The sequence below is a fragment of the Conger conger genome, chromosome 14 (assembly GCF_963514075.1).
Source record: "Conger conger chromosome 14, fConCon1.1, whole genome shotgun sequence".
NCBI classification, from domain to species: Eukaryota; Metazoa; Chordata; class Actinopteri; order Anguilliformes; family Congridae; genus Conger; species Conger conger.
The window spans coordinates 16,990,586-17,010,580 of NC_083773.1; the positions used below are offsets into that span (position 1 = coordinate 16,990,586).

General features: G+C 43.2%; 1 protein-coding gene across 4 annotated transcripts in view; it reads right to left on the reverse strand.

Annotated features, from left to right (window-relative positions):
* The window catches only part of atp2b2 (ATPase plasma membrane Ca2+ transporting 2), a 168,539-nt gene that overhangs the window by 6,233 nt on the left and 142,311 nt on the right, over positions 1 to 19,995 (reverse strand). For 3 of the 4 annotated variants that reach the window (XM_061219328.1, XM_061219326.1, XM_061219327.1), the window contains exons 13-22: positions 13,147 to 13,388; positions 12,655 to 12,889; positions 9,285 to 9,464; positions 8,342 to 8,429; positions 7,922 to 8,028; positions 6,445 to 6,636; positions 5,778 to 5,991; positions 5,216 to 5,427; positions 4,719 to 4,826; positions 4,284 to 4,466 (exon numbers count right to left, since the gene is read on the reverse strand). In XM_061219328.1, coding sequence (XP_061075312.1) covers positions 4,284 to 4,466; positions 4,719 to 4,826; positions 5,216 to 5,427; positions 5,778 to 5,991; positions 6,445 to 6,636; positions 7,922 to 8,028; positions 8,342 to 8,429; positions 9,285 to 9,464; positions 12,655 to 12,889; positions 13,147 to 13,388 — 1,761 coding nt within the window. Of the gene's footprint in view, positions 1 to 1,517; positions 1,568 to 2,315; positions 2,403 to 4,283; positions 4,467 to 4,718; positions 4,827 to 5,215; positions 5,428 to 5,777; positions 5,992 to 6,444; positions 6,637 to 7,921; positions 8,029 to 8,341; positions 8,430 to 9,284; positions 9,465 to 12,654; positions 12,890 to 13,146; positions 13,389 to 19,995 lie in introns of all 4 variants that reach the window. The other variant, XM_061219329.1, reaches the window with a different exon arrangement.

Here is a 19,995-nt window from a genome sequence, read left to right on the forward strand (position 1 = left end):
GCATGCTGAAGAAGTCTTGTGGTGAGTAGGAAGAAAAGATTAGATTTGGGACTCTGGGTACTGGGAGGAAAAACATAACAAAAAAAGGAACGTCCACAAAGACGGGATGAGAACAAGGGAGCACAGAAGGGGATTGTGGGAACAGAAAGATGGAGGTCACAGATGATGCTGGCTATGTAAGCACAGTTGCATGACACAATGGTGGCAGGCCAGGAGCTCAAACGGCAAACAAAAGGACACCCCGATACATGCAGCTCTGGATGAGACCGGGTGAGAACACACCAATGAACACAACACAGAGCGCGCACACACAGCTCTATAATAAACACAGCGCACACACAGCTGTACAATGAACACAACCGACACAGCGCACACACACAGCTGTACAATGAAGCCTGAGACTGGCAAAATAAAGGTTGGTTCTCCCAACAAGCTCCACTCCATGCACCTGTGTAAACACTCAAGTATAGGCCCCCAGCTCTTTCCTTTTGGCTCTTTGCATTCATGAGAAGAAATGACCTGATATTGCAGCAGAATGCAACCACACTGCTCATGTGCAGTAACTGTCATCTGTTGAAAACCTTATACACCTTTTATGTACAGTTTTTAACAGTTAAAAACCCTTATCCATAGCAACTATAAATTATTATAATAAATATGTAAATATATATGATATATGACATACCTTAAAGTATTATCGTTCATTTATTTATATTTTACTAGCAGTCCACGTTCCACTACCTATTCCATATTCCATGATTGAAAATATATATGGCAATGTTCAATTCAAAAAATTTGCTTCAGCAATAAGTCCAGGCCTTGAATCCACTAATTATTCTGACTTAAAAACAGATTTAAGAGACTATAAAACACAATATAAACTAGTGTGATTTGACCTGACTTTCATTTGACGCAAACGGTGTGTTTTTCTTTTAACTGGACAGGAAATCAGGAAATACAGTGACAGACAGCTATCAAAGCAGAAAGTCAAAAAAAGGAAGACCATTTTGAATGACGGATGGAAAATGAATGTCAGGACAAATCACGTTGATGAGGCCGGCCCAGTATTCACTGAGGAACAGTCAGCACTACACATACGGTTGTACATGACCGACAACGTGAAGCCACGAGACGCAATGGAAACTACAGCCTCCAGGGTTCTGACAGTACAGATGACAGATAGACAGGACTATGGGGAGAGACTGGGCTCTTCGCTTCGGTCCTCCCAGCTGCACGGAGAAAGAAGTCCTTTTTTCTTTTTCTTTTCTTTGATTTTTTTTTTTTTTTTGCATTCCCCTGAAAAATGAGACTAAACTTTAACAGTGACAAAGAGCTCATCTCCACAAAACACAGGGAGGGAACAGGCTCCATCTCAGCTGCTGGAGAGTGAACACGCTGTAGTGCTGGAGCAAGTCGTATCGTTGGCTTATACTTGAATGTTTACCCAGCCTGATGAGTTTGTTGGTTGGAAAATAGTTTACATTCATTTTGTTTCAGACAATGGAGGGACTCACAACCTGAAATTCCCTCCGCCGGCTGTACCCTTTGCCCAGGGCTCTTTAGCACTCTAGGGGAAACAAACACATTGAACATTGAGGTGAAACTGAAAACTCTCAGGAAGGAAGGCAAGAGCTGAATACAAACTGCTGAGAATCGCAAGACACAAAAAGCAAGGAGAAATACTCAGAGATGCCAGCCTCTACAGTGCCGTACAGTGCTTGGTTAGCTAATGCCAATAAATTAATAAATGCCAAACGTGATATTTTGTTAGTATACTGGTCCAGTATGTTGTTTTGAGTACTACTCGTCCCTGCATATTACTTTTTCATCAAGTATTCATGAGTTCTTTCATGGGTGCAATGAAGAGTCATCAAAATATCCTTTCACTCCTTTTAGTGGACATGCAAACATTTATTTCTAAGTAATATGTCAATCCTCATAGTTTTGGTTTAAACAAATGTAATCTATTTATATTCATGGAACCTCTCCCACACTGCAAAATGTAATTTCCAAAAATAAGTGCAATCGTTACTACCGTTATATGAAATGCGTGTTAGAAACTATTTTTCGCAGCAGTGTAAGTTTGTGTGCAAGACGAAAGTTTACAGTCTACTGGCAGGCCGAGGCGGAGGAGGATCTTAAGCTCTAGCGAGTGGCATTTTGGGGACAGGGTGTGGGTGTAGTGGGGCAGGTGGCATCCCTGAGGTGCACAGTGAGAGGTGTGACTCACGGCCAGCAGGAGCAGCAGTAGTGCTGGTGGGGGAAGAAAGGGCATTGGACAAGGACACGTGACTAGGGCTAGAAACATTGGTTACATCCTGGTTCTGGCTGGTGGTGGAGGACTGGCGCCTCAAAGCCCCCTGAAAGGAAGTCCCGCTCTTGAACGTGTTCACCACCTCGATCTGCAAGGGAGGAGAGATCGAGAGACAGCTGGCTCAGAGGAGGGGGGGGTGACGTCAGGGTAGCGGTTCTTGTGTGTGTGTGTGTGTGTGTGGGCAATCCGTGTGAACCGTGTGTGAACTGCACCATTCCATCACACACATTACTGCATCACCCCAGTTCGCACAGGTATTTGACATAAATGCAATGCCAAACTGTTCACCCCTACAAACCACTTGATTGAGTGGGGGGGGGGGGGGATTCGCCACAGGGGGCAGCTGTCAAAGGCTTATTGGTGTCATAGAGGGAGGTCTCATGGTCTTCATTTGTCCGCTGAGGGAACAGCCATTTGGACCAAATCTTGGGAGTTGAGTAGGACACATTATAGTCAAGACATCTGAAGCACAGAACTCATTAAAACAGTGTCAAGTCACATGATTCTTTACTACTAACAGTATGAAACCATCATGCAGTTGCCATAAAGGTTCATAAGTACACAATTAATAATCAGAGACAGTGCCAAGGGATGCTAAATAATTTTTTCACAGCCCTTACAGAAAAAACACATTAATTTAACTTGTGGAAAATCCAATTTGAATCCCATATGAAAATGACCACATTTGATGATCAAGTGAAATTTATCATGCCAAAATCTCATGGGCAACATGTGGAACACATGTGCTTTGCACTTGGGAAACATAGTTTTCGTGGTTTAACAGGTGACGTCCAGGCGGTTACATATCAAATCCACATGAAACCCATATAAGATCCCACATCACATAAACACATAATAATAAAATAATAATTCCCTGCATTTATACTGTATAGCACTTTTCTCACACTGAAAACACTTTACAGTGATGAAGGGGAAACTTTAGCACGGCAGACATTTTGCACCACAACGCTCACCACACATCAACTGAGGTGGAGAGTTTTAGCAAATTAAACCAGGGGATGATTAGGCAGATTGAGAGAGCCAGGCCGGGAATTTTAGCAGGACATCAGGACATCAATAAACCCCTTACTCTTTGTGATGAGTGTTATGGGATCTTTAACTACCAGTGAGTCAGGACCTTGTCTCATCCAAAAGATGGTATCTCCGTCAACACAGTGACCACATCACTTCACTGGGGCATTGGGGTCACCCCCGACTGGCCCACCTGCAAGGTATGGTAGTATGGCTGCTGGCTAAAATTGATCGCATTTCCTACTGTGCTAACCAGGCCTCACCTCACTCTGACAAAGTAACATTAAACCCTGTTTTTACTTCACATTTAAAATGATAGTCTACTTTTCTATGCTGATACTTAATAGCTAGCCCAGCCTTCATACAGATTCCATATGCATTTCTCGTTGTTGCTTAAGTTTTTTAGCAGTGTTTTTTAGCAAAGATGTTGAGGTGACACTTTGGAAAAGTATTTGTCAAGGGATGTCAAGTGACCACACATAATAATATGTGGAGAAAATGGGAAAACGTGCTCCCCATGTGACAACATAACATGTACAATACAGCAATGTCTTGTTAACATGCAGAAAACACATGTGATAACGTGTAAAAATGACTACATGTGATAACATGTGAACCACATGTAGTCACAAGAATCTCAAGTGTTTTTTTCTGTAAGGGAGTATGTACTTCTGCACATCCACAGACCACAATTCAGAATATTTGTCATCCTTGTAGCAGTGCACTAGCCTTGTGATGGGAAAAAGAAACATTCATGTTAAAAAACATATACATATACATAGTCTTTGTGCATGCAAAATGAATCGAGTCACATCTGGTCTCGGTAGAGCACGAGGATGATTTCGACAAACAAAAATAACAAAGCGTACCCAGTGCTTTTCACAGGTGAGCTATACTTAGCCCACCCACAGGTGTCCCGTTGGCACTAGGTTCTCACCTGAGTCTGAATCCTGTTGAGTCCACGGAACCAGAGGATCTGGCCACGCCTCAGTTCCCTCTCCGCGTGATCGATCTCCTCGTTGTCCTCGTTCATCTCCTCTTCCGGCATCTCGTCCTTCTGGGTCAGCTGCCCGGCCCCTCTCAGGAACTTCAGCTTGCTATTAGGGATACTAGCGATCACCTGGTTTCAGAGAAAACCCATGGAGAAAACACAGAGCTTCCTTTAGACCCTATTTCCCTTTCTGTGGAGGAGACCCTCGCATGGCTGTAACAGAGAACATTTCAACGTATTTCACTCCCCCAGCATCAACAAGATCCAGAAGACAGAGCATCTTCCTTTGATGTCTGTGGGGAAAGGAGCTTTGATTGATCTGTCTATGCAGCAGTGCACAGTGCTAGTGTTGTCATGAAATTGTGATGAGCAATGAGTTACCTGTCCCCAGACCAGCTCTCCCAGGCCAAGAAAAACACACCACATCCATTTGTCCAGATCCAGGGGAGAACAGCTGAAGGGTTTTCCTCCAAACTGCACAATCACAATCTGAAAACAGGTTTACAGCAATAGCTAATTATTCATTTCCCCTATTTTTCCCTGATGATATGCACGCTAATACAAAATATTATACTGTATAACAGGCCAGAAGTGTCATAAATGATTATTTCCTGAGATACCAATATAATTTCCCATTTTAGAACTCCCACTGGACTGGTTTCTGATAATCTTTTAGCAAAACATCTTACTAATGTAAAATTTTATGAAAGAAGAATAATTTAATTATGAACATTGGTGAAAACAGCTGGTTTCTTTATACAGGTATAAAGGGATAGAATTGCACATAAAGTGTTTGACCCTAGTCAGGTCTACACATCTAGCAGTTTTCTGAGCGTGAGAGCCATGGAAGGCTGAACGTGGCTCTGCATGTGTGTTACCTGAATAGCAAAGGTACCAAACACAATGGAGCAGAAGATGGGATTCCGGAAAATTCCATCAAACACATTCCGCTCTCCATGGATCTTGCGGGCGTTGATCTCGTTGAAGAGCTGCATCATGACGAAGGTGTTGAAGATGATGGTGTAATGCTCCGAGGGTGGGGAGTGAAGGGGGGCGTTCCTCCCATTGTCGATGTCGAAAATCTCTTCACCTGATAAGAGGAGGAACCTGTCAACACTTTCTTTTATATTATTTTACATTTGCCCAGAACCCCTTCCTCCCCCACTTTAGAATCACCAATTGTGCCTCTGTATTCAGTGCGATGCCCATATACCCAGTCACCTGTGCCACTGGCTAATTAATACACAATTTCTCACGCAGTACTACAGGAGAGGAGGACTACTACATAGCTGCTTCCAACAATGCATCAGGAGCCTATAAGCTACCAGCAGTGAGCGAGCTTTTCAATTGAACATAGCTTTTCACTACATCATATCTGCTATACATTCACCGGTGGGCCCCAAATAAGAGTTTGATAATACCCTAAACTAGAACACATACCCACAAAGAGCAGGGTGAAGATGATGGTCAGCTGGTACACGCCGTGGCCCAGGATGTTCTTGGTCATGGTGCTGGAGATGAGCGGCTTGTTTCGGCCGTAGGGTTTGCGCATCAGCAGCGACTCTGTGGGTGGTTCGGTGGCCAGGGCCAGCGAGGCGAAGGTGTCCATTATCAGGTTAACCCACAGCATCTGAACCGCCTTCAGTGGGGAGTCCTTCAGGAACATGAAGGGCAGGACCACAGGTCACACTGACTGACACCTCTCACCCAGACGATGCTGGCAGCTTCTGCTTGTTAGTGCTGACAGACTTGTTTCACTGGCACAAAACACTAATGGGAAAGAGCTGGGCGAAATAGCACCAAATTACCCCAGGGCGATACACTGTATTGAGTATTTTGTACGGTACACCAGTGTACTGCCCTTTTGTGCACATTCATTGTAAGCTAGTTGAGAGATTATTGTTCTCTGGCACATTAACAGCAAGAAGGCTCTGCTATCAGTGGTTTTCTGTCTATTAGATAAAAACATGGCAATGAATGCCACAATGCTCTCACAACAATTATAAAAATGCATATGTGTTGGTAATACACATATATGCACACACACACACACGCACTCACGCACTCACGCGCGCACACACACACGCACGCACGCACGCGCACATACCTGTGTGATGCAGGCTCCAGTGAAGGCCACGATCACAGCCACCACATTGACAGTCAGCTGAAACTGCAGGAACTTGGAGATGCTGTCGTACACATTGCGGCCCCACATCACAGCCTTCACTATGCTGGAGAAGTTGTCATCAGTCAGGATGATGTCAGAGGCCTCCTTGGCCACATCTGTCCCAGCGATTCCCTGACAAAGAGTGAAGAGTACATTACATAAACATGTTTTGTTTTTTATTCCCAGGGCTCTCCGCTCAACACAATATGCATCAGAGTGAAATGAAAATAATTCTGCAGAGTGTATCCTAACCAAACATCTTTATGTGCCAGGGTATGACTTCAACAAAAGTCATCTTATCTTATTTTATACCAGTGTCAGAGGTAATACTGTACAGACAACCATCAGAGAGAGTCTGGTTTCAGAAGGAACACACAAAAGAGAGAGAGAGAGGGGAAGGAGAGAGAGGCAGGGAGAGAATATGTGAGAGATAGGAGAGAGAGGGAGACTGAGAGAGAGGGAGTGTGTGTGAGAGAGATGGAGAGAGGGAGAGGGAGGAAGGGGGAGAGAGGCAGGGAGAGAATATGTGAGAGAGAGGAGAGAGAGGCAGCGAGAGTGTGTGTGAGAGAGGAAGTGTGTGTGTGTGTGTGAGAGAGAGAGAGAGAGAGATAGAGAGAGAGAGAGAGAGAGAGAGAGAGAGGAAGAGGGAGGAATGGGGAGAGAGAGAGAGGGAGAGAGAGAGAGAGAGAGAGAGAGAGAGAGAGAGAGAGAGACATGACTACATAAGCCCTGGAGAATGATGGCAGTATAATATCCACATTGAACACTGTATAGCAGTACTGAAAGGCCCAGGCCTCCATGCATCCCCTCACTGCATTTCCTGTGTGCTCCATGTGTCCATTGTTTTTCAAAACTAGCCCAAGGGATACTTCTACCAGGAGAGATTACTTTATCTCAGTGAAACTGAGGATGGGAGAGAGCAGCTGCAGGGAAGCAGGGTTCATTTGAAGTGCAAGAACACAAAGACAGCTATTCTTCTGTACCCGGGCAAGATGCAGAATCCAGTAAAATAGCACATTAAGAGCTACAAAGCTTGAAAGTAAATATACAGCTTCATGAATGTCAGTTGAATAAATAACTGTTTATTTGTAACAAAAAAACAGACACTGAATAATCTGATAAATGAACTGAGTTTAATATGGTAGCAAACAGCAATGCAGCAAAACAATCTACTACGGACTGTTGGCTTCAGCAAATATTTTGAAACGGCAAATACCCGGTATTTACACTAAGGGGTGCTGTAGTTCCATCAGGACTGCGCAAGGTGGAGCTTTACAATGTAGGAATGGAAGAGGGCCGACTTCATTATAATGCAACTTAATTGTACTGCAGTGCGATCTCTGAGACTCTCCTGTCTCTATGCAGGTATGATATGGATTTTTCTTTCTGTTTCTCAACAAAACGAGCACGCTCCTACCATGGCGAAGCCCACGTCGGCCTTCTTCAGAGCAGGACCGTCATTCGTTCCATCGCCAGTCACTGCAACAACCTGCCTCTGGTCCACCAGCGTGCTGTCGATGATACCTGACAGACACACACACGCACGCACGCACGCGCACACACACGTCTCACACCTGTACTCCACCAGCTCTAACGAGCCTTCCACCATCTCCCCGAAGTAAAGCAGCAGATGGCATGTACATCACTACATAGCTGATTAATGTACAAGGGTTCAAGTTTTTATCTATGTGCTCACTTCTAGCACTTGGAACTGTACTTCCCACTAATGTTTTCAGAGCACTTCTCCCTGGTTATGGTTTTGCTCTTTATTGTACGTCGCGCTGGATAATGGCTGTAATGTTAATGTAATGTAGGCAGGCGGCGTGACGATACTAACCTTTGACCAGGGTGTGCTTGTCGGTGGGAGAGGATCTGGCCAACACTCTCAGCTTGGGCCACACCTTATCTATCCGCTCCTGCTCCACCTGTGGAGGACAGCGAGACACTGTCACACTTAGAAGCCTCCATCCACCAACACTCACTCTCTGCTGAATTGACAAATAGTCTGCCCCTATACTACCCCTGCATGCCTTACCATAGAGATAGGGCAGATATAGTATTCCACATACTAACAGTATATCAGTATATGTTTGCAATGGCAGACTTGCCTTAAAAAACAGAGGAATGACTGAATCATGGTAATTCACATTTTTAACTTGTGTCTTTTGAGTCTAGCGATTCCCAAACATTTTAATCTCAAGGCACCACTGTCTGAATGAAGAACCCAACACCTGAAACTATTATGCCTAAAATGTAGGTGTGAAAATCCCAGGAGATCAGCAGTTTCTGAGATATTCAAACCATCCTGTCTGGCACCAACAATCATTCCACGGGCAAAGTCACTTAGATCACATTTCAACCTTTCGACATGTGGTCTGAACAACAGCTGAACCTCTTGACCATGTCTGCAAGCTTTTATGCATTTAGTTGCTGCCACATGATTGGTTGATTAAATATTTGCATTAACAAGCTTGTGTAAAGGTCTACCTAATAAAGTGCTCAGTGAGTGTATATATATTTAGCAATATATTGCCACGTATTTAAGATTTTAACAATTTACAATGTACACTATTACCCAGGATGAGTAGACTGATTATATTTAAAATAAGTCATCAATTTCATACAGTATGAGTATGTTTGGTGAAATTACTTTTACCATTTACCTGAGGACATTTGAATAATTTATGCTACCCTGATGGAGTCCCAGGTTGTTGTAAGGGCACAATACAATTTGGGCACAGTGAGATTTGTGTCCCTGTAGTAACGGGCACAGCACACACCTCTCCTTTCTCGTTGCGAATCCTCCGGTTGAACTCTTTGCCGTCGATGCACAGGAAGTCCTCCCCAGGGTGAATAATGCCGCATTTGATGGCGATTGCGCGGGCCGTGTTGATGTTGTCCCCGGTCACCATGCGCACGGTGATGCCTGCACGTTGGCACTTCTGAATGGCGTCGGGCACCTGCGGACGCGCGCGCACACACACACACACGTGAAAGGCCGAACCCCCTCCACGTTTTAGATGTTTCTCCTCTGCTTTGATGGAAAGGGCAGCGTGGGCGTGTTCGCTCCTCCAGCCCACACACCCCATGATGACACGAGATCAGAGGAGCCCAGCGGAGAGGGAGCAAGCTGGCCGCAATGCAGAGCCAACACTGGGAGCAACCACCCCACTGCACTTACACTGCGCCTAACAGCCTAATTAAGCAGCTTCCTGTTATTACACTGGGGATAATGTAATAAGGCAGCGTGTTTAACATCAAACGTGAATGCCAATTCTTGCACTTTCACTTCTGACAGTGTGTAGTCATAATTAGTGGAGCCGGAATCTGACACAAAGACCAAAAGGAGACCGTATGCATGCAAAAGGAAGAAAAAACATCAAGAGGGCCTCATAATGCCAACGATATGCTTGGTGCCAGGCTGTTTTTTCATTATTTATTTTTGTGATAATTAACATCTTCATTCTCACCGATTTCATAAACTGTGAAGACTATAATGAAACCCAAATCTGCTCTTACTGGCTCAGGCAGTAAGAGCAGTTGTCTGGCAGTCGGAGGGTTGCCGGTTCGATCCCCCGCCCGGGCTGTGTCGAAGTGTCCCTGAGCAAGACACCTAACCCCCAAATGCTCCTGACGAGCTGGTCGGGGCCTTGCATGGTAGCCAATCGCCGTCGGTGTGTGAGTGTGTGTATGAATGGGTGAATGGAGAAGCATCAATTGTACAGCGCTTTGGATAAAGGCGCTATATAAATGCCTGCCATTTACCATTTACAAGTGATACTAAGCAAAACAAAACCAATATTTGGATAATTAGAGGTCACTGTGCTGTTTAGCTTTTTCATATCACAGCTTAGCATAATCAGCATTATTGCACAGTTAATCCACCCAGAATCTGCCCTCGACAAATGAACAGGCATACAAGTGTGAGGCGATCGGCAGAGCAGAAGCTCTATGCCTCAGTACATGCATTAGCGCTAAAGCTAATTGCTTACGCATATTTGCAGAGCTCTCTGTTGTAGCATCTGCTAACCCTGGCATAAGCTCTGATGCCGGTGACATGAAAGGTGCGTGTGTGGGATCTATTAACTTTTTTATTATCATTATTATTGTCATTGTTTTGCGCACATTTCACAAATTTCATCCCTGATTCATGACACCCTAATGGTATGTTTAGACCAAGTGATCACAGAATAAACCCCCAGTGCGCAGACAATTCAGACAATTAGACCAGCCGCGCGGTGCCATGACGGTCAGCTTAGGAAACAGAAATTAGAGCAGGCCTGGGCTCCTTTGGGGACTCTCCAATGATATCTATTTGGACAGACAGCTTTTCGGAGATCACAGACACACGGTGAAGGCTCCTGTGAAGCCTCACTTAAGCTCATTGGAGACACAGACAGAGGAGGAAGAGCTCCATTAATTATGCACGGTGGTAGGTGACTGTAACATTAGACATTTAGCGCACTCTCTCTAATGTAGTAGTCTGTGCATCCTTTCTCCATTGATTTACATTTTAAGGAGCATTTCAAAGTCTGATAAATCTCGACCTCACCGCCCAAAAGATGTGAATCGTCAAATGGCTCACTTCACCTAAATATGATGTTAAAATTAACTTTCACTCCGTCTATAACTGCAACATTCTGTTTTCCCTACATTCTTTCATGCCAGGATACAAAGCTTGTTTGAATATCACCAGGCAGCATATTCAAAGGCCTTTGATTTGAGGCAATTACGCTCTGAAAATAAGGCCTATTTCACAGCAGATGCAGAATCTGAATGACTTCTAATTTTCTCTGTTAATAATGCAGCTTGTTCAACATGAATATCTGCAATGGCCATACCTTCTGGACATAAAATGGGCGCAGTTGTGAGGGGAGGGGTGGGTAGCCTCTACAGTGACATTCGTGAATTTCAATGAACCACCAAGGAGAAAACTGCTTGTAAAATCAACATATGTGCAGGTTATTATGCAGGTTATTAAGGAGAGTTGGTATAGCAAGGTCATCCCTTTTTCAGGAAGTCTGGGTAAATCTGGGTGACCGAAATGCTAGCCTTTTTGGGAACTCCCATTACATCAGGGCCATCGGCAACTTGCCTAGACAAGCCATTTCGTCACCGCCCGCCAAACTTGATGCCGATTGTCGCTGCCAGTTTTGAAGAGGAATATTGGCGCTATCAAATTAGTGCATTCTGCACTCATTGTAATGGCTGATCTGGGAGTGTAGCTTTAAGCCATGCTGCTCCAACAAAAATCTTGCTGCATCCCCCCAGGTGCCCAGTTAATTAGTAAAACATTTTGTATAATTCATTCCCCAACAGTGAGAGGATCCCTGCAATTCCATTTGAAGGTCACACAATTGTACACATGGGTGTTTGATACACCATCTACCTATAATCATATTTTAATTCAGAGGTTTCCTTCTTGAAGGAGCCCTCAACACACTGTCAATTACAGAGTATCGCCCCAGATACGAGAAGGAAGGAGGAGAGGAAATGGAGAGAGTTAAAAGGAGGTAAGCTTAATAATGCAAGAGTAAGGTTAGATTTTTTAAGATTTCTTTGTGGACACTGAGAAGCTGTTAGCTAAGGGCGCACTTTTCAACCTTCCCTCTCTTCTATTAAGGAGACTGTAACAGTGAATTGCATCTGAACCAAATTCCATTTCTGAGTTCTCATTTTTGCTTTCATCTTAGCACTGGATTGAACTTACGTAGGTGTAATCGTGTATATAAGAAGGATCCTTTCAACATAATCCAATATCAGAAAGATAATTTTTCACCCCTTCTTCTTCTAGTAAAAAGGACTGTGAAGTCTTAGAACAGTGTAGTGGTTCCTTGGCACTAACAATAACTTGCAAGGCCAAGTTATAGACATAAATCTACAGCATGAAACATATTTTTCTCTTTACCATTCTCTGTACATGGTGTGGGATGCAATATTATGGGAAGTGTGAAACGCTGTGGAAAGCTTTATAAGAAGGTATACACACAATATAAGAAGGTATTTATGTATGATGAGTATTGCTCATTGTGATATTGTCAGTATCATATTGTGGGAATGTACCGCATATGAGTGCACAGTAAACAGACCATAACCATACAAGACTGAGAAACGGTCATTGTAAGAAATTAAGAAATTGTAAATTGTAACCTCAGGCCTAACGGGGTCCTCGATTCCGACCACGCAGATTGCGGTCAGCTCAGACAGGATGTCGTTCTCGCTCTCCCAGTCTGGCTCAGGGTCTGCTGGGAAGTCACGGTACGCCACGCAAATGGTCCTCAGCCCGTCGCACGCCATCGGCTCGATCACCTTCTTCACCATTTCGTCCTTGTCCCGTGGCCGGAAGACGCGTGGCTCACCCGTCTCGTTCAGGACACGGGAACATCTGAGTGGAACGGGAGGGTGGAGGGTTTAGTGAAAGGGCCTGGGCGGTACACAGTCACACAACTCACTCAGTGCTACCAGTGCAACAAACCCTCGCTTATGTGGAACTGTCACACCACCCAATAACTCCTAAACCTGTGGTTCCCACCAAAACACAATCATCCCATTTCAAAACCAATCCCAAAAGCTGTAAGTATCTGTACCACCACCAAATGCATCCACAATTCTATGGTTCCCAGCCCATAGTTGCTCACTCACTTCTTCAGCACGATCTCTGAAGCTCCTTTGCTGTACATCTTGAAGCTGCCATCGGGGAGTTTGATGACGGTGCTCATGGACTTGCGCACGGAGTTGAAGGTGTAGACCTTGTAGAGCTTCTCTTCTGGCATCTGGTCACGAATGGGCTGATAGTCCCGCTTAAGGTCCAGCACAAAGCCCAGGAGGCCACACTCGGTCTTGTTGCCCACCTGCTTTGGGAGACCACCCTCTTTGTCAGGAGGCTGGGGAGGAACAGGGAGAGGAGAACAAGGTTAAGGCAACGTATGTACCCCTGTCCTACCAGGACTGTCCCATCCCAGAATACCTACCCTCTGTTTGTAATCAAGATAAAACTATGATTACATGCCAAATTGAGGAATTAATTTTGTACATAACAACAAAGAAAACAAAGATCAACAAAAAAAAAGCTTTTTCTCTTTTTTATGAGGAATTCAGAAAATACCATTCACTTCTCCCATAGGCCATCTTTTCTTGAAGTCTCAAAAAAAGTCTCAAAAATGCTAAAAAACCAGTAGCCAGGCTGGAAGACCAGCGTTGCTTTTGGTTGTGAGAAAATACAGCCTTCATCTTAGTTCAATCACATTTCGGCATGATTAAAAAATGAACATTGTCCTGCAAGCTGATAGATGATGTAGATTATTTGTTTAATGAGGGATTGGCTTTGTTTTATTCAACATGATGTGTGTTTGGGTAGCGTGAGAGCCTGTGTCTCATGTCAATCCTGACGGTTATGTTATTCCAACTGTCGAACGCAACATGGCATTTTAACTCAAAGTAATCACACATTAACTATGAAACAACAGCGTAAAAACCGTTACAGGATTGAGACAGAATTTAAAAACACTACCACAATTCAACAATCCCAGAGAGCAAAATAATCTAGTCATTGAGAGGGGTGGGAGAGACGTTTTTGACATTAGCGGAAGAGGTAAAGCCCAATGCAGTTCAGGTTTCACCCAGATATAGCCTGGCTATGTCCTGGCCAGCTAGAAAACTAGCCCAAACAGCTAGCTGTTGTTTCACCAACTTTTCACCACAAAAATGTTTGCTGTGATATAAAAACACATTTTACAGCTACGTTATTGCTATAACATTTAAATTTCACTAAATGTTACACTTAATAGTACACAATGACGAAAATGAGGGAACACAGCCACAGTTGCAATCTTTGGGGAGAACCCTGATATCACATGGATAATATTTGTAGTCTTACCCTGATTGTAACATAAAGAAAGCAGAAACTACGTCCACTTTACCTCATTTAAAATTGACTCAACTAGACAAGCATTGAAAAATTGTCCTATACTGTATGTAAGACATTATTTTTGTCCAAGAATATCACCTGCAAATAACTGGCTGACATTCCACACAGATAGATTTACAGAAGGCACAGACCTGATATACACAGAGCTCTGCCCATCTCCCTGCACCCATATGCCATGACAGAGTGGATGGGCAAATATTTAACACAATTACTAACCATAAAACCAAAAAAGAAAAAATACAGACAACAGAATGCAACATGGAAAGACTATGCCATTATATAAACTGTACTGTTTGTATTTCCAGGAAGGATACCTGGCTGTACATCAGGGCTATATCAGTGTATAAACCTGTGAAATTTCTAAGCAGCCACATTTTGGCGCCCAGCCCTGCTTGTTCGCCCATGAACGCAGCTTCATTTCTCCCTCGCTAATGCCAGATGATACGTCCTGCCTCTGTGGCTATCACCGGCCGAGTGGAGAGGTAGGATTTATCCTCTGATGTTTCTATGGGCTGCAGCTCCCTCTTGTTGCCATGGAAATAGTGGGCCAATGGTGGTTGACGGAAGTTATGGGGAGATGGCTCAGGGGCTCTCTGTGAGAGGCCAGAGATCTGTCAGGTTGGACCAATGGGGCTTTTGATCTGGCGCCGTGGACTAATGGAGTGCTAGTCTCACTTCATAAGCTCGCCCAACGACGATCCCCAGCAAAGATGCAGTATAGCTGCACTACTGTAAACTTGCAGTTGCACGTGAATGTGTACATGCACACACTAGCAGGCACACACACACACACACACACACACACACATGCATGCATGTATGCAGGCACACATACACCACATGCACATACACATGCACTCGCACACACATCCTGATGATGTCACTCATTAATATTTTAATATTTTAAGTGCTTTAACAAAGTAGCTTTATAGATAAACAATAAAGGGTTGTTAAAAAAACATGTCATATATTCAGGAATATTTTTAACACTCACAGAAGGAATGCTGTTGGAAATTACTTCAATTCCAGACATTATTAGGGTAACAAACATACTGAATATTTACAGCATACTGTATACTATTTACATCTAAAGGAAGTACTTCTCCAAGCGCTATATTCTTATTAATGAGCTTTATATCAATCACAACCCAGATTTTCCACTGCAGACAATGCCATAATATGGCCATAGTTCTGTCATTAGGGTGGGATTGAACTGTCATCGTCTTTCATTACAATTTAACTGAATGCTGGTTTGAAGCTGGTGTTTTCTGATAGATCCTGACAGCAATGAATACAGCAACTCACTGGTTTTCATCACTGTCTCACTACCTTCTTACAGTCACTTAAGGAGTGGGGCAATGTTTTTTTTTTTTTACAACAGCGATTAATGAGCTTTTTGTCATTCAGTGTATTTTTTAATTGATAAAATAAATGTCTCCATACACGGATATGCTTTGTATAAGATCTGTAGGCCAATAGTGTCATTGTCAAACTGCAACTAATAAATACATACAGTACACAACACAGTCATACGATCTACAGTACTGTGCAAAAGTCTTAGGCACCTGTATAACATTCTGTACAAAATAATTCAATGAAAGGTCCTAAATAAACGTACTATACATTTAAATGCGTTAAAACTGCATCACTTCTCTGAGATATAGGACAGCGTTGGCTAAGACAATCCAGCAGGGAGGTTGTTCCAAGCATACTAGAGAACTCGCCATAGCTCTTCTGCAAACTTTGGTTGGCTCCTTGCTTCTGATCTCAGACAGCCTTGATCAAGTTTTTATGAAAAAAGTAGTAAACTGCTTACAGTAATGTTACTTTTAAAAATTAAATACAAAAATGTCTCTGTAAAATTAAATCTTTGGGAAAATGAATATTTGGAAATCTCAAATGTGTTCTTTTATACTAACACACACACAAAGAAACATATATATAAGTCTAGGGTGCCTAAGACTTCTGCACAGTACTGTATATAAGTAGAGAACAGCTGGATAACATATTAATGTGTCCTTATGATATGACTCACAGCCCACACGACACCATTAATAGAGAACATCATTAATACTTCACTGACGCCTATTACTTCAGTTAGCAGCAAAGACAGACATGACCAATTCACTGTGCTACTTATTCAGGGAATTTCCCATGGAACATGAGTTGCATGCTAAATATTTTAGTTTAGTTGCTTTGTGATACATATACAGCACAATGAAATATGTTGCAGTATCTATGGACAGTATTAGTACAACATTTCAGTCAATGTATAGTATTACTAAACTGTCTTCCTCAGAAGAACACAGGATGTTACGCAAGACTATACCAATAATTTATATTTGGAAAATGCACAAAGATGTTCCTTTGTATTTCTGAGCAAAGGCCAAGGATTTCAGAAGCAGGGGAAAATAATAGTGCAAAATGTGCTGACATATAACAATTTCTTAACACATAAAGTCTTTCTTAAATGCTGCTGTATGGTCCTACTCTGATAGATAGTATTACTCGGCCAGGAAACGATTTTACAGATCTACGCACACAGCACAGAACCCCTCAGACATTCATCTTTAAGTTGCGGCTCCCTATTTGTAACTGTTCATTTGTATTTCCCTGTGAGGCTGAAACTGATTGTTTCTGGCGATCAGCAGGGGATTGAGAGGTGACCTTTACAGGGGATGCACAGGGGACATCCTGTGTCCTCTGATGTTTCCGGACTTTTCTCTGCTTGCGTCTCAGAGGGTGGACTTCAGTGCACATGGCTTTTTTTTCTTTCATTTCTAGCCAGGCAGCCACAGCAACAGAGAGAGACACAATTTGTCTGAAATCGCCTGAAATTGCATTGCATTGCATTTTAGAGTAGGTTACAGGAAAAAAGGTGCAGACAGAGAAATATAGTGCAGGACAGTCCAAGTAGAGGAGGCAGCTTAAGCTGTTAAGGTAACTTAATGCATACACAGCAAATGTGCTGCAGAACAGAGCCAAAAAAACTGCAAAAATGTCTATCCCAATACCTTGCATTTAGGAGCATGTGTCCTGCCATGCCCCAGGCCTCCTGGAGAAGGCTGAGATGAGACAGTGCTGCTGATTACACTAACGACAGCACCAACACCAATTTGTCAAGAGACTACACCAGGCAAATCATCAGGAAAAAAAAGAAAAAAACATTTCCTGGGAGAATTTGTGCAGATGATTTCATTTCCCCTGCCTTCCAGAGCACTTCCTCTCGACATGGGCAGGAGAGAAATCAAAGTACAGTAATATGAAATGAGAAAGCACACCCTGAAGGGCTCCGGGCATAAATCTGCTATGCAAGTTCTCTGATTAGGAGAAGCATCGTTTCTCCTAAAAGACCTGAAATAACACAAACCACTAAGCTAAAACGATCCTCTTACCTATTACTTTTTACTGAATCCTGAAAATGCTGATGGTGCCCCAAATTATTTTAAAATCTTTATTATTATATCTGCATTCCTTTAGATGAAAAAAAAGATGAAACTGCATGAAAAACATCTTCTAAAGTAATTAAAAATATGTGTACGCTACATTACCTACACTATTACCTACCTACACTATTTGCTCTACAAGGAATCTTGACCTTGGTTGATGGTCGGATTCCAATTACTGCAGAGCATCTCCTAAGAACCCATAACCATATAGCTCCCTATAGTGAGTGTATAAATGGAACACCTGGTCATACAGTCTTCAAGGAACTCTGATAAAGATCTCCTGACACAGGTACAGTAATTTTCTCTCATCTCTGGTGGCTAATTAATTAGCGGAAAGCTTGAGGTACGATCCAAAGCATATACTGTATAATGAAAGTGTTTTCAAAAAGCTGTCATATTTTTTACTGCCATTTAGTCGTCTAATGGAACATCCCATGTCATTCTCTTGTAGGACTAATATAAAACAAACAAGACACAAAATGCTTTAAAGTAACAGAAAGCCATTGAACTGTTCTACAGTCAAACAGATTTGGGGGGGACATTTTGCCCTGCAAAACATAAATTTTACTTTGATGAAACTCCGTGAAAAGCCCCACCCTCTCAGCAAACCCGGGCAGAGAAGGTGACTGTGCGAGGTTGCGCAGTGCGGTCTGACGTGGGCCCTACGTGTTTGGGAGGGGAGCTGGCTCGGTCATCATGGCAGACCAGCTGCCTGCTCCCCAGTCAACACGCTCTCCGGTGAGCTCCAGCATATGGCAGGGAGAGGGCTGGCAAAGGCATTTCCTCTTTAGCACGGTTTTATCGCTACCAAATCTGTTCCTCCCCCTGCCTGCTTCACCACAGGCCCAGCGCTCTACATTCCTGGAGCCATGGGGCCCCTCTGCACACCTCCTGTGTCCCCAATAAGGTCATTTTCTTATTAACTCTTTCAAACGCAGGGGCGAGAGGCAGGCGGCCCCCCTCACAAGGAAACAAGGTGAGCGATGGGGAGGTGGCTCCCATGCATAATTAAAAGGAAGGGGGAAGCCGCTTTGAAAAGGGCGCGAGACTGAGGGCTCTTGTTATGCCACTTCAGAGAGGGGGTTTACAGGGTTCGGCAGGGGTCAGGAGGGAGACTGCCTGTTTCTACCGCAGTGACTCAGCCCTTTTTTTGTCGTCTTAACAAAGTGCATCATCAATAAGAGATGGATTTCCTCTGGCATGGCAGGGGAGCGTCACCTTCCCCTGACAGCTTTCAAATAATGTTTGATCACATCAAACGGCCACTGCGCATTGATGCTTCGATCTTTTCAGGCCTCTCAACGTTGAAAGGCAGAAGTCAACTTTGGAAGTTGTGATAAGATGTGAACAGCTCATATTTACACCATAGTAAACTTGTTCACTGACCTTATGCTTACTACTAGGGATGTGAGAAATCATCAGTTTTTGTAAACCGTTACCATCCCATTTAGAAAAACGGTTAACCATGTAACAGATACTGCTTATGACCTCTAGGGGTCGTATTATATTTATGAGAAAAAAAAGGGGGGAAAAATAGAATAAACTAGCCTATTAACAAAAATGTATCCTGGCATGCTGATAGATCGTATCTCATTCTTTTAAATGCATAATTATAATTCTTTGTGTTTTCATCCCTCTTCCCTATGGCTTCAGCCTGATAGACTTCATTGGCATGACATGTGCCCTATCTGCTGCTATTATGAACTTTGTTACAGACAGGGTTGCCCACTCAAAATTCTGTGGTCACGTTAATATCCAATATTTGCGTGATATGCAGTAAAATGATAATACCGTGTCCTGGTGGTGACACAATACATTTGGTCTATTTTAGGCAGGCAATCCGATGGAAAAGAATAATGGTGAATATAGAAGTGGGATTTTGCACAAATCGTCTAGTGATTTTACTTTTATGTCAATGATTTCTATACAATTTAGCTTGTATTCTCATGTAACACAAAACTTTGCCAATGCATTTGACTTTATACTGCACAAGGCAATCTGGTGGCAGGATTAATGTGGTCTTGCCACCAGATTGGCAGGGCATTTCGCTTTCAATATCCGATGGATATGACAGGCTAAGGATTTTTCTTGAATTTCTTGAATTACATGGTCCTG